At 48.4% G+C, this 14,470-nt stretch overlaps 3 protein-coding genes across 5 annotated transcripts; 2 read left to right on the top strand and 1 right to left on the bottom strand.

Annotated features, from left to right (window-relative positions):
* Positions 1-34: 34 nt before the first annotated feature.
* Positions 35-1,037, top strand: TMEM88 (transmembrane protein 88). Its single transcript, XM_055576629.1, has 2 exons — positions 35-272; positions 384-1,037. The coding sequence occupies exons 1-2, from the start codon at positions 63-65 to the stop codon at positions 651-653; spliced, it is 480 nt and encodes a 159-aa protein (XP_055432604.1). The 5' UTR covers positions 35-62; the 3' UTR covers positions 654-1,037.
* A 604-nt stretch (positions 1,038-1,641) lies between these two features.
* Positions 1,642-2,598, bottom strand: NAA38 (N-alpha-acetyltransferase 38, NatC auxiliary subunit). Its single transcript, XM_055576630.1, has 3 exons — positions 2,345-2,598; positions 1,976-2,162; positions 1,642-1,805 (listed from the first exon to the last, which is right to left on the bottom strand). The coding sequence occupies exons 1-3, from the start codon at positions 2,423-2,425 to the stop codon at positions 1,693-1,695; spliced, it is 381 nt and encodes a 126-aa protein (XP_055432605.1). The 5' UTR covers positions 2,426-2,598; the 3' UTR covers positions 1,642-1,692.
* Positions 2,599-2,894: 296 nt separating this feature from the next.
* Positions 2,895-13,224, top strand: LOC129649319 (cytochrome b5 domain-containing protein 1). 3 transcript variants are annotated; one of them, XM_055576626.1, is made up of 4 exons: positions 2,895-3,226; positions 3,319-3,395; positions 3,514-3,732; positions 12,296-13,224. In XM_055576626.1, exons 1-4 carry the CDS (start codon positions 3,067-3,069, stop codon positions 12,311-12,313), a joined length of 474 nt encoding a protein of 157 aa, XP_055432601.1. In that variant the 5' UTR covers positions 2,895-3,066; the 3' UTR covers positions 12,314-13,224. The 3 variants fall into 3 exon arrangements, with proteins under 3 accessions (XP_055432601.1, XP_055432600.1, XP_055432599.1); XM_055576625.1 differs by having other exon boundaries at positions 11,926-13,224; XM_055576624.1 differs by lacking the exon at positions 12,296-13,224 and adding an exon at positions 4,269-7,816.
* Positions 13,225-14,470: the final 1,246 nt, after the last annotated feature.

The following is a 14,470-nucleotide window of genomic DNA, read 5'->3' as shown; positions in this document are numbered from 1 at the left end:
GGGAGGGGCAGGAAAGAGGGCTATAAGGGCCGCGGCCCAGGCGGGAGGGAGCCAGGCGGGCCATGGCGGATGTCCCCGGGGCGCAGCGACCGGTTCCCGGCGGCGGCCCAGAGCCCCGGGACCCCCTGGACTGCTGGGCCTGTGCTGTGCTGGTCACGGCCCAGAATCTCCTGGTGGCCGCCTTCAACCTTCTCCTGCTGGCGCTGGTGCTGGGGACCATCCTGCTGCCCGCTGTCACCATGCTAGGCTTTGGCTTTCTCTGCCACTCCCAGGTGAGCATGAGCCCGCGTTGTCGGGGAAGGGTGGCGGTGGGGTCTGTGGGCCGCAACGTCGCCGGGCCCGGGCTGTTTGGCTTGGGCCTCACGCTGCTTCTCCTCCTACAGTTCCTTCGCTCCCAGGCACCCCCTTGCACCGCGCACCTGCGGGACCCGGGCTTCACAGCCCTGCTGGTCACCGGATTCCTGCTCCTCGTGCCGCTGCTCGTGCTTGCCCTGGCCAGCTACCGCCGCCTCTGCCTGCGCCTCCGCCTGGCCGATTGCCTCGTGCCTTACAGCCGAGCCCTCTACCGGCGCCGGCGCAACCCGCAGCCGCGGCCAGCCCGGTCCTCGCCAGGGCCCCAGGTTGCTCCAACCTCAGGAAAGGTCTGGGTCTGAGGACCCTCGAGTCAAGAACAACCCTGAGGACTGCCCTCCCTCCCGGTCGGCCCAAGGACTTGAAGCTTATCCTGCCCTCACTCGTGCCTAAACCGTGTCCAGCATCCCCTTAGGCAACTGAACATCTGTGGACCCAATTCTGGTGAAAATCTGCCACACCCTGAAAACCCACTTTCGTCTCACTACCCGTATCTGAATCCTGAACATCTGGGCTGGACCCTGCATCCCCGCAGCCCGCTGTGAATAGACCTCGCTGGTGCGCTGGTGCTCTCCTTTTCCGGTGCTGCTCCTAGTATTTACGGACTGGGAGGCGGGGGGGAGGGGTGGCGAGGTTGGAGGGGAAGGAGTCATCCATCACACATCAATAAAGAATTATGAACTGAACGCAGTCCTGGGATCCTGTGAACAGAGGGACGGCACAAAGACTATCATTCCTGAAACGTGCCCAGGAGCAGGAAACAGCGAACGGGTGGGGGGCGGGGTAGCTCTAGTTCGCAGGCCCGAGCATCCTTGAGTCTCCTGGCCTTCCCTTATCGCATTAGCCCGCTCTTCCTGGCCAGACCCCAGAGCTCTGTCCCTGACCCCAAAGGCACCTTCTCACCAATAGAGTGAAGGGGGCCCGGCCTCTGTAGCCTGCCCTGCTCCCCTTGGGGACCCAAGTCTTTTCTCTGACCCCAGCTTAAGAGGAACTCGGTGTTGCCAGGCCGGAGAGGGAAACAATGGGCCTTCCGGAGCAGGATGACACCCCCCTCCTGCCACAATTCTGGAGCAGCTGCGTGGGAGGGAAGACGGAGGGGCCCATCCTAGGGCCTGTGGATCTGAGGTTCAGCCTGTTCCCCATCCTCACCTCGAATGTGAGAGAACCTTTGCAGTTCTGGACATCCAGGTTGTGGAAGGAGGGCTGAGTGCTCCCGACCTCATATAAGCTTGCTCTAGGAATGGGCTGTGCAATCCCTGCCCCAGCATCCCAGCTACACACAGACACAGGTTACGGTCAGTTACAGGTTTAATGAGGACTGAAAGGCATGTGCGACAGGGCTCAGAGATAGGGAGGCCCCGCCAGGCTCTCTCTTTGCACCTCAATAGAAACGATGTGGTGTCCAGGTACCATGGCCAGACCCAAGACACGGGGTTCCCCAGCAGAGAAGGAATCTGGAAAGGAGAGAGAGCATTAGGCAGGAAGGACAGGGTCGGCCACGCCCCCTCTGAGCCACAACTTCTAGCCTCAGAAAATAGGGTGTGCAGCCAGGCACTTTAGGGGAAATGCCTCGCGTGAGGCTCGGCCGCATTCCCCGGTGGGTGTGCATTCCCTGAGCACTAACCCGACGGCTTGAGGAACTCCTGCGCCGAGCCCAGGATAACGTTGCAGTCACGGTCGGTGCAGAGGAAGCAACCGACCAGGGTCCGTCCATCTGTCATACGAATGCGCATAGTCTTGTTGAGCAGCGCCTCCAGCTGCTGCCTAGCGCGCGCAGCCGGCGAGTCCTCCTCGCGCTCCCCATCAGAGTCCTGTGCAGGGCGGGACATGCGCTCAGACCGCGCCGCCCAGCTGCAGCCTGCCTGCGGAACCACAGTTCCCGACAGCCTGCGGGGCGCTCACACGAAGCCCAGAGGGTGCCGGGCATGCAGTTCCCCTTCCGTTCCCCCATCTTGCTCCCCGACAGCCCCTCAATCCCAGAACCCGAGCTAACCCCGGCGCTGGAGCTGCTTTGACGTCGGCTGCAACAGCCATTTTCCTCTCGTAGCAGCATCGTTGGTCCAGCTCCGGCCATTTGTTCCCGGGCCTCCTCCAAGTCCGTCAACTTCCTAAGAACCTTTTGAGTCCGGTGGTCTGAGATATCGCGAGCGCTCCCGACCTATTTTTTTTTTCGCGAGATCACCTCTCCAGTTCTTCGTCTCTTCGGCAACTGCAGAGATCTCGCGAGCTTCTCCTACACCAATGCTGCGGCTCAAGGAGGCCAATTACGCCAGACGTATTAAGATATCGCGAGAATTTTTCAACTATCTAGAGTCTTACCGGTCTCACTGGAATTTAGCGACAATTTCATAATTACACTCCTCCCCTTAGTTTTTTTTTTTCTGCCTCGCGAGATAGTCTGTCCTAAAGAGTCCCTGTAGCCCAGACCACTGAATAAATTAAAACGGAGTGTGTTCTCTTTCCTCGGACCTCCTGAGGACACAACTACTTGAACGCCGGGATCGGACTACATTTCCCATGAGTACCCGCAGCCCACGCCCCTCTTTGCCTGTACAGAGTTTAATCTCAGTGGACGGTGGCCGGAAAGGAATAATGGTTTCCATGTCAGCGGATAAACGCGCTCGCCTTAGCTACCGGACGAGGGAGGATGCAGTAGTGCGTGCGTGCTGAAAAGCAAGGAAGCAACTAAAGTCAGTGAGCAATAGAGCAAGAGCTATGCCAAGCCGGGGCCTAGTGGCCGGGCCAAACTTTGAGTCTTTTCAACGTCGCTATTTCACGCCGGCCGAGGTGGCCCAACATAACCAGCCGGAAGACCTCTGGGTGTCTTACCTGGGAAACGTGTACAACCTAACCCCGTTGGCACAGGAGTACAACGGTAAGGGCCACACTTTGGGCCAGCGTCGGGGGTGTGCTCGGGGGTGTTTGGTTCTTGGATGGCTAGCAATGACGGCGGCTGCTCCTTCCCAGGAGACTTGCTGTTGAAACCCATCGTGGAAGTGGCGGGCCAGGATATCAGCCACTGGTTTGATCCGAAAACCAGAGACGTGAGTTCTTCTGGAAACGGGTTGAGGGGAGGAGGCGCTGGAGGGTTGAAGAGGAAAAATAGAGGCCAACCAGAGCCCGAGATAGTGACTGCTCCCACCCTCCTCCCCTGCTTTAAAGATCCGCAAGCACATAGATCCGCTGACCGGTTCCCTGAGATACCGCACCCCCCGGGGCCGCTTTCTGCACGTGCCGCCTCAGCTACCCCGTTCGGACTGGGCCAATGATTTCGGGAAGCCTTGGTGGCAAGGGTCGCGTTATGAGGTGGGGCGGCTGTCCTCCAAGACCCGGAATATCCGCATCATTAACACGCTTACGTCGCAAGAGCACACATTGGAGGTGAGAACTGGTGCCTGGGGTCAGGATAGAGGGAACTAAGAACCCCAGCAAAACTCCAAACAGCTCTGCAGGCCAGCAGCTCTCCACAGCCAATGGAAGCTGTGTTTTCTTCCCTTTTAGGGGTAACCGAGGAAAGGTTACGTGGGCCCTGGGGGCTGGGAATTTGAGCGCAGGGCGACAGTTTGTACATCTTAGATGGTGGTCCCCAGAAGCTCTTTCTTGCTGAGTTTTTGTACAGCAGTTGCAAGTGCACTCTTAATAGTCTACTTTATTGTGGGGATGAGGTCAGGGCAGTGACGTTTGGGCCATCTGTTTATTAGAAGTGGCTGCCACAAAGGCAGATAGGACTCGGGGGCCATTCATTGCATGCTGGAGCCTCAAGTTTATTTCTGGGACCTGGAGTGCCTTAAGCTGCTCTATCTGCCAAGGGAAACACTCTAACCCCGGCTCTGTCGCCTTTGGGGCTTCTGGCGCGCGCGCGTGTGTGTGTGTGCGCCACCCAGAATTCTGGGGTGGGGTGCTTTCGTGTTCTCCAGGTGGGGGCCCTGGAATCGATGTGGGAAATACTACACCGCTATCTCCCCTATAATGCACATGCTGCCAGCTACACGTGGAAATATGACGGCAAGAATCTGAACATGGATTATACTCTGGAGGAGAATGGGATCCAGGATCAGCAGGAAGAATTTGATTATCTCAATATGGACAGTACACTTTACACACCTGCAGTACTGCTGTACTTCAATGATGACCTCACAGAACTATAGGACGGGAGGTGTATGCTCCTGTAGACTCAAGACAGATTTGGAATTTAGCGCTTTCTGTTCCCTGGAGGAAAAGAGGTGGGGATGGGGAGGGGCCATGCCTGGACCTAGACCTTCTTTCCACTCTGGGAGCTGGCATGAGGTTCCCATGCCCTACTGAAGTGTAAAGATCTTGTTCCTCAGGTTCATTAGCATTTACTCTGAGAAAGCTAGGGAGAATGCTAGAAGTAGATTCATTTTTAGGAATGATACAAGAAAATAAAGTATCTTAGATCAGGGAGATGTAGAAGATAGTCAAATAGAGCTCAGGCAGAACTTTTCCATAGTAAGAGAAAGAGAAGTTCTACACAGGGATGAGGGATGGAAGAACTTTTCTGGCAATGATGGAAATGGCATGGCTGCAGAAAGATGGAATTTACAAAGACAGAAAGAGGAGATGTCTGCCACTGGCCACACAAAACTGGTTAGTCTTTCTTCTGAATAGTATTTGCAGCTGAAACCGAAGAGGAAGAGGGGAAGTGAATGGTCACCAGGTAATTCAGGCCAAATATTATGCTATATATGCTCATTTAATATAACTACCCATAAGACAGATATCATTCCCACTGTTCTACAGATAAATCTTTTGAAGCTTAGCAAGAAGCTTAATTGCACAGAAGGTACACTAGTTCGCAACCAGAATGGAAATGCAGGTCTTCCCAGTTCCAAAGTCTGTTTTCTTTTCAATATGAAGAGAATATGTCAGTGTCCCAGCTTACTGCATAATGAGAACCTATAGGCCTATTGTGTAGTCAGCCATGGTGTGGTTTTTTTGTTTGTTGGAGTTATTACCTCTGGAAGGAGTTAGCAGAGTTCTCCTGTAGCAGAGAGGACACAGGGAAGGCTAAGTGTCAGCTAAATAACAGCTATTGAGGCTACTTCATGGTTAAACCCACAGCAAACCTTTCCTGACTCTTCTGAGGCACAGAGGTGGGTATACACTGACTCCAGGAAAACGAGAATGGGAAAGGGCCACTGGATAGGCCACTTTGGATGCGGTACAAAAAGGAAGCATCAGCATGTATATATTCATGATGGGCCTGTGCTTTTGACAGGAAGGTGAGGAAGACGGGGTTGGCCTTGCCAGATGGTGACTCTGCAAGAAGGGGCTTGACAGGGGTGATGCAAAGAGAGAAGCTAACTAAGTCAACTAAGCTAACTAAGTTCTCAAAAGAGAACAACCATGGAGGGCAGGGGCCAGATTTAGTCCCCTATGACCTAAGCAGGGAAGGGGAAATGAGAATAACAGGTGAATTTCTTGACAGTTTCAGGCAAAAAAGGAAGCAGGGAGATGATAGTGCATCTTCCTGGAAGGTGGCCCCCTAGGAGACAGTGGGTGGGCTGCACAGGAGCGTGCTGAGGGGCTGATTAGGAACAGCACGGATAGAGGTGGGGACGTCTGTGTCCACCTTTGGCTTCAGCAGTGTCTGAATTCACTGTGAGACAGCTTCCATTCAGTCCCATGTAATGACAGAATCCATGAATTATCTGAATCATTTTGGCGTTTCATCAGCTCTGCAGCTGTTTCATGTATATCTTGTTTGCTCAGTTCTATTTGAGAACCAAAACTATGCTGTTGCTCTAGCCTTGGCCTTAGAGCCTGTGCCTATGGGATCTGCCCAAACTTGCCCCTCTGCCCAAATTTCCTACTTCAGTACCTTTTGCCAGACACACATCTCTGTCCTCACACACAGTCACTCTCCAAGCAGATTATATCACCTAAATATCTCTGGGATCCATCTGCTTTTCTCAAAGCTGTCATTACTTCTGGTCTGGAATGCTTCCTAACCAGTCCTCCCATATCCACTTCTGTCCTCCCTGGTGGCTCAGTGGTAAAGAATCCACCTGCCAATGCAGGAGACACAGATCGATTCCTGGATTAGGAAGATCCTCTGAAGAAGAATATAGCATCCCACTCCAGTATTCTTGCCTGGAGAATCCCATGGACAGAGGAGCCTGATAGGCTGCAGTCCATGGGTTTGCAAAGAGTCGGACACGACTTAGTGACTAAACAACAGCCTCCACACAGAGCAGAGTGAGCTCTGGAAAACAAACCTAAACATCTAACTTTCCTCCTGCAGATATCTCAGGGGCTTCCAGTTACTTCTGGAATAAAATCCTAAATCCAAAGACATTGCATAAATCAGCCTCTACCTGGCATCATCCCATCTTCATTCCCTACCTCCCAGTCACACTGGCTGGCTTTCTGTTCACTAAACGCCTTTCTGCCTCAGAGCCGGCACACAAGCTGTTCTCCCTGCTTGCGACACTCTTCCATTTCCCACCTTTCTAAAAGCGTTTCTTCCGCACAGCGACCTTGTCTGATTTCTCCATGTAGGTCAAGACTTTCTGTTAAATCTTCTCTTAGCACCAGGCCTATTTCAGAGTGCTTATTACAATAGTAACGTAAACATTATGGATGTAATTGGCTGGCTGGCTGCTAGATTGTAAGCTCACAAGAGCAGACAGCATGTCCATCTTGTTCACTGCTGTATTCCCAGTGTTGGGCACACAGTTGCTGCGCAATAAATTTTGATGAAGGAACTCAAATGTTAAGTGAATTCCTCTGCCTGTAATAACTAGTGGATGGATGCTGTGTCCTGCGGGGCAAGACGCAAGCAAGAAATAGGATGTCTGGGTCCTGAACTATATCTAACTACTGGTTTCTTTCCTTGCTTGCCATAGATCCAAGACCAAAAGTTACTCCATAGACCCTCACAGAGATTTTTTGGGGCAATTGACCTGTCTTTTCTCTATATGGCCACCAGGTGGCTATAGTCACCTATAGAGTGAAGGGAGAGGGGCCTGGACGAGGAAAAACATTTCCAACTTCTCAACAGGTTAGAATTAAAGGTGGCCCATGGAAATGCATAGGTGGAAGGAAAGGATCAGAAAAAAAGAGAAAACAACATGGCCACTATTCTGTTAGCATTAGGTTTGTTCCTGTTTTTAATTTTTTTCATAAGCACATGCCAGAAAAGGAGTGTAGTTTGAGAAATAAAACTCATGGGATAGGCCATGAAGGGGGTCTGATTACAGGAGTGGGTGTATACAGGATGAGGCACAGAACTATGAAAGGGATAAAGATCACAAATTTTTCAGATAATAGAGTATGTTCATTTATTCTTAGTGGGTTTTGTTTTGTTTGTATACAGCTTTCTACTGGGCACTACCTTGGTTCTCTAGATATCCAAGACTGGATATTTGCATGAAGAGTATGTAAATAATGCCTGTTCCTAAAACCTAGATTCTAAATAGAACATGAATGTAGGCTTCAGGTCCTTCTGTGAGTGTCTCTTGTTTTGGAGGGAGGTGGGGTGGGGGTGGTATATTGAAAGAACAGTTTCCTATCCTAAGTAGATCACTGCAGCTTCAAAGAATTCACCTGGCGAATATTTCCCACAAACCTCAGTCACTAGATGCACATATCCTTTGCAGGAAGTTTGCTCACTTAATGGGCTACAACATGCACACATGAAAAAGATAAATGAATGGTAAAGGACAAAATTATGGCAAATCACAATTAGCCTGGGCCTGCAGAAATGATTTCTAAATATTGTGTGTATGTGTTTATGTCTGCATGTGCAGAGATGGAGATGTGTATTATTTTGGAGAAAAGTGTTGTAATTTCCATTGGAGTCTCAAAATGGCCCAGCCCGACCCTGAAATAGTACACACATAAGCACAATCATAAAGACCCCAAAAGTAAAATATCAAAGGTGACAATACAATGTGGTCCCAGGATTCCTGTCACCTGCCTCAATGCTCTACTTCAACCTGATACAAGACAGTCTTTGAAACAAGATAGTAATAGGCCACGCTGAGTGGCATCACCTTCCTGCATGACAAACACAGGCCGCTATTCCAGTCACCTGCTGTTGCTTAAAACTATGCCCAAACTTAAGTGGCTTCAAACAACCACCATCATTTATTTTGCTGAGTCTGTAACTTGGGCAGGGTTCAGTGGGGACAGCTCATTTTCACTCCATAAAGTGTCAACTGGGTAGATTACTAGAAGCTGGATAATTCACTTTGAAAATCACTCACTTGCAAACAGCTGTAAAGTTGATGCTATCTATGGGCTCTTCTCCATGAGGGCCCCTTCTCAGCTTGGGTGGGCTTCCTCAAGGCATGGTAGCTCAGTTCCAAGAGCAAGTCTCCCAAGAGAACCAGGAAGAAGCTCAAGCAGTTTTTATAACCTCACCTCAAATTCAAGGGGAAGGAACAGGCCTCACTTCTCAGTGGGAAGAGTCAAAGTCACACTGTAATAAAAACATGTTGGATGTGAGTTATTATTGTGACCATTTTTGGAAAATACAGTTGACCACAGATGCCCTGGAGGCAAAAGGAGGGACATCCAGTCAGTCTTGGGTAGCAGTGGGGTGTTGAGTCTTTCTGAAAACCAAAGTTGGAATCCTGGTTCCAACATCCACTTCAATTCATTAACCCAATACTGAGCATCTGCTGATATATCAGGCACAATACTGGACTCTGTAAATACACTAAATAGTAAGACGTAACTTCTGCCCTCAAGGAGCTTACAGGATAGTGGGAGATTCATAGAAGTCTGTGAACCTCTTAACCAGTCATCTTGCTTCCACTTGTACAAAGCAGCCAAGGGAAGTATTTTGTTTGTTTATTTTTTACTGGCATATAATTGATGCTTTTGAACTGTGGTGTTGGAGAAGACTCTTGGAGAGTCCCTTGGACTGCAAGGAGATCCAACCAGTCCATCCTAAAGGAGATCAGTTCTAAATATTCATTGGAAGGACTGATGTTGAAGCTGAAACTCCAATACTTTGGCCACCTGATGTGAAGAGCTGACTCATTTGAAAAGACCCTGATGCTGGGAAAGATTGAAGGCGGGAGGAGAAGGGGACAACAGAGATGAGATGGTTGGATGGCATCACCGACTCAATGGGCATGAGTTTGAGTAAACTCCGGGAGTTGGTGATGGACAGGGAGGCCTTGCATGCTGCAGTCCATGGGGTCACAAAGAGTCGGACACGACTGAGCGACTGAACTGAACTGAACAAAATGTGTGTCAGTTTCAGGTATACAGCCAAGTGGATCAGTTACACATATACATATATCCACTCTACATTCTTTTCCCATATAGGTCATTACAGAATATTAAGTAGAGTTCCCTGTGCTACACAGCAGGTCCTTAGGGGGAAGCTTTTAAAGTTCCCCTGTTTAAAGTCTTCAAAGGCCTTTACTATTGTCCTCAAGGCCCTGCATGATCTGGCTCTTCCAGACTCTTCTTTTTTAAATTTTACATCTATGTTATTGAAGTTGATTTACAACACTGTGTTAATTTCTACTACATAGCAAGTGGTTCAGTTATATACACACGGAGATCCTATGGACTGCAGCCCCCCAGGTTCCTCTGTCCATGGGATTCTCTAGGCAAGAATACTGGAGTGGGTTGCCATACTCTCCTCCAGGAGATCTTCCTGAGGGACTGAACCCATGTCTCTTATGTCTCCTGCATTGGCAAGCAGATTCTTTACCACTAGTGCCACTTGGGAAGCCCCATATACCTATCTATATCTATGTGTGTGTGTGTATTCTTTTTCATTTTTTCCATTATGGCTTATTACAGGGTACTGAACATAGTTCCCTGCACTGTACAGTAGGACCCTGTTCTCTGTCCATCCCATATATAATAGTCTGCATCTGCTCATCTGAAACACCCAGTCCCTCCCTCCCCTGCCCCACCTCCCCCAGGGTCCTCTTTATCAGTTTCTGACACTCCAAGCTCCTTTCTGCCAGGGCCTTCTAACATGCTGTTTCTCTGCATGAACACCACCCTCCACTCATCACTTGGCCAACAGCTGCCCTTAAAGTCTTTGCTTAAATGTCACTTTTTCAGAGAAGTCTTCCCTGGTCCCTTCAATTATGTCAACTCTTTGATCACACCCTCTCAGGATGCCATGAAACATCATAATTACAATAAAAATACCTAGGGTAATTTGTTCTTTAATGTCCATATTCCTCCCTTTTTAGAGTATAAGCCCCAGGGGAACAGAGACATGATCAATATCTAGCACCCAGCCCCATGCTCAACCCAGAGCAGTTATCCAACATTCATAAAGTGAACACATACAATGTTACAAATACTACAAAAGGGCTAAGTATGAAATGCTTTAGGAGTATCTAATCCCAGTCTGGGGAGATTATGAAAGGCTTTTTGGAGAGGCATCATCTCCAGGTGAGACTGGAAGGACAAGGAGGAAGTAGCCAAGTGAAGAGGTGAGAGGGTGGGAGGAAGAATAGACAGCAGAGAGTGCATCGTTTAGAGGTGAGGTTGTGTGGAGAGCTCAGAGGCAGAAGGAAGTGCAGAACGGTAAACCAAGAGGAGACTGACAAGAGACGGGAGGCCTGAAGAGGGTGGGCAAGAGGCATTGAGGCCGGAACAGGTCCTGTGAGACTTTGTAAACCAGGTTTTTTGTTTTTGTTGTTCTTAATTGAGATATGGTTCACATACTATAAAATTCACCCTTTCAAGCATACAAGTTGGAGTTAAGGGTTTTATAAGGAGACTGTCATGATCAGAATTGCATTTTTGAAAAGGTGACTTGACTACAATGTCAAGAGAGAATGGATGGGAGTGGAGAAAAAGAACAAAGTGGAGACAGGGAGATGGTGCCGTTACGGCAGTCCACGGAAGAGAGGGAAGGTGGCTGGCGTGAAGTTTGTGGCCGTGGAGGTCAGAGAAGATGAACTCAAGTTAAGAGAGAATTGCACAACCCAGTATTTTATTGGGAAGGGTCTGAGGCAGGGGGAGGAGTCAAGGATGACACCCAAGTTTCTGGCCTGGGTGACCAAGAGGATGATGAGTCCACTGACAGAAGAGGGAAATGATTGGAAGGAGAGTTTCATGGGCAAGGAAGATGGTGCGTTTTTAGTTAGCTGTCTGAAGTAACTCTGGAGCATGGAAATAACAGATATCCAGATCTTACCAGGTATGTGGTATGAGATCCTGAATAGAGTTAAATTATCAGCAGTAACTATTACCAAAGTCAAAGATGAAATCACTTCAAGAATAAAGTGTGATCTACATGGAAGGCCTGGGAGGAACAGTATCTAAGGGGGAGGACGAGAAGAAACTCAGAAGGATGAACCGAAGTGGTTAAGAGAGACCCTGGAAAATGGTGCTGGTGAAGCCAAAGACAGTATTTGAGAGGAGAGAACAGTCAACAGTGTGAAACGTCACACAGTCAAGTAAGGAGAACTTGAGCATCCACAGATTTAGCGACAGCAAAACAGTGGTGCCTTAGAGAAGATGGTAGATGGATGAGGCATGAATGAGGTCTTCACAGAATTCCAGCTGCAGAGGAAGGAGCTTTCTGGCTTCTTAACTACACACAGAATATCCTTCATTTAGGTTCCATTTCTTCGATCACAAAACATGAACAGAAGAAGTAGAGAAGCACTAAGGACAACAGGCATAAACCGGGTTATGGTCCCTTAAAAAGAAGTTACCTTATACTGTTGAGAAGATTGACTATGATAAGGTATGGGGAAATGCCTAGCAGTATAAAAGGTCCTTGGGACAGACACTCAAGATTTTTCGTTTTCTTTCCCTTTCCTTATGCGATCCATTCCTTATTTACTAATGTATGCTTTCCTTGGGATTTCCTGAGATTCGACATTATTTAGCATCCAGGTAACATCTGTCATGATTGGAAAATTAGTAGACTATGTCTGTGACTAACTGGTTTCCAACCTAACAACAGTATTTGTGCCTCCATTAGGAGAACTGCTGCTGCTAAGTCGCTTCAGTCATGTCCGACTCTGTGCGACCCCAGAGATGGCAGCCCACCAGGCTCCCCTGTCCCTGGGATTCTCCAGGCAAGAACACTGGAGTGGGTTGCCATTTCCTTCTCCAATGCATGAAAGTGAAAGTGAAGTCGCTCAGTCGTGTCTGACTCCTAGTGACCCCATGGACTGCAGCCTACCAGGCTCTTCTGTCCATGGGATTTTCCAGGCACGAGTACTGGAGTGGGGTGCCATTGCCTTCTCCGAGGAGAACTGAGCATAGTAAAATGTGGTTTGTTTCACATGACACCAGAACTGAGCTTATTTAAATAAAGCAGAGGAAAAGTGAGGAAATGGAGCCAACTGTTGGGAACAGGGATAATTAAAGTCAGCCCTTTGCTCCTTCAGTTTAAGGTGCTGCATATAACCCAGGTCGTGAAACCCCACACCTTACAAGCATCTTAAGTGGATCTCTCTGAAGTGAGAAATGGCTAATAGTACACGTGACTGTTTAGAGCACTAGCTACCTATTACCAAGTGCTTTACAGCCAGTGCCTTATGTAAGTTATCTTCGCTGCTGATCTTCGCTGCAGCCCGGTGAAGCAAGCACTTATATCCCTGCTTGACAGATAAGGAAGCTGAGATGCGTGGGATAAGCTGCTTCCCCAGGGTCACTGTTAGTAAGTGGCAGAACTTAATTTCAGATGCTACCTGAACCCAGAGCTCAAATTCTTCCTTACTTGGCTATGGAACACCTATTAAGAGTTATACAGTTTTGGAACATGGAATTTTTAAAAAAGTAATTTTATTAATCACATCCAGTTTACTCTGAAATTAAAATTACTCTTCCTATCCAGAGAGCTAGGTGGTGAAAGGGCCTATGAGCAGGCAAAGGAGCAGGAGGACAGCTTGGGGCTCTGCAGGAAAGGTGTCAGGGCGGTTCTGCTCAAACAGCCAGGGCTTAACAACCGATGGAAAGTGAGGCATCCTGGCTGGCCAGTCAATAAAAAACTATCGAGAAATTGTTAAAAAGGCATTGTGAAAGAGGAAAAGATGTTTAGTTTTTGCTATTTTGTATAGAATTGTTATATTCAGTTTCCATCATAGTGATCAATCAAAGCAGGTCTAAACGAAAATGGAAGGGAATTCCCTGGCAGTCCAGTGGTTGGAACTCTGTGCTTTCACTGCCAAGGGAGCAGGTTTGATCCCTTGATGAGGGACTAAGATCCTGCAAGTGGTGCAGCAAGGACAGAAACTGGGAGAAGAAGACAAAGATAAAAGTTTGGCGATAAATCTTCCTTTTTTTTTTTTTTTTTTCTGCCGGGAGTGCAGAGTCCCAACCACTGGACTGCCAGGAAAGTCCCTTCCTTTTCTTCCAAGGTATCTCCTTTCTCAATGAAGAGCAAAGAAAAGGTTTTAGGTAAAAGGCAGCAATAGAAGGATGAGCAGATGTGGGATCCCAGACTCACACCGATCATAAAAGCTTTTTCAAGAAGCAGGTGTTCAAGTTAAGAACTCAGAAATTTCCTCTTAATTTAGTAACCAGGTTGTTGGTTATCTTATGAAAGAAGTTTTCAAAGAGAGGCTGGACAGAGGGTTGGAAAATGAGCAGGCAAGTAAGGTAGACCATTTGAGTATAGAGAATTCTTTCAGGAAGTGCGGCTATGAGTGGGCATAATAGTGAGGTAGGGTGACAGCTAAAGGGTCCAGAGTGTCTCTTTTAGAGTTAGTTGAGATTTATACATTTAAATGTGGTTGGGGGGAACTTCTGTGGTGGTCCAGTGGCTCCAGTGGCCCAGCCTCCGTATGCCCAATGCAGGGGGCTGGGTTTAATCCCTGTTCAGATAACTAGATCCCACATGCCACAACTGAGACCCGGCACAGCCAAATAAATAAATAAATATTTTAAAAACCTATATTGTTAAGAGAAAGAAAATAAATATGGCTGGCAAGGAGCAAGTAGAATGGGAGACAAAGGAGAGTTAGGGGATCACTGTTAATCATTATAGCTGGGAAGGTGGCAAGGCTGGGAGCCCAAGTGTAGGTATTAGCTTTGGACAGAACAGGAAGGAGGAAAGGATGAATATGAATACAATTAAATATGTAGTTTTAGTGTCAGTATTTCAAGGGAGTTCTCATCTGATGATCTGTCTCCCAGAAGCATATGAGGA

The sequence above is a fragment of the Bubalus kerabau genome, chromosome 4 (genome assembly GCF_029407905.1).
Source record: "Bubalus kerabau isolate K-KA32 ecotype Philippines breed swamp buffalo chromosome 4, PCC_UOA_SB_1v2, whole genome shotgun sequence".
NCBI lineage: Eukaryota > Metazoa > Chordata > Mammalia > Artiodactyla > Bovidae > Bubalus > Bubalus kerabau.
This window is presented reverse-complemented; position numbering and strand designations above follow the sequence as displayed.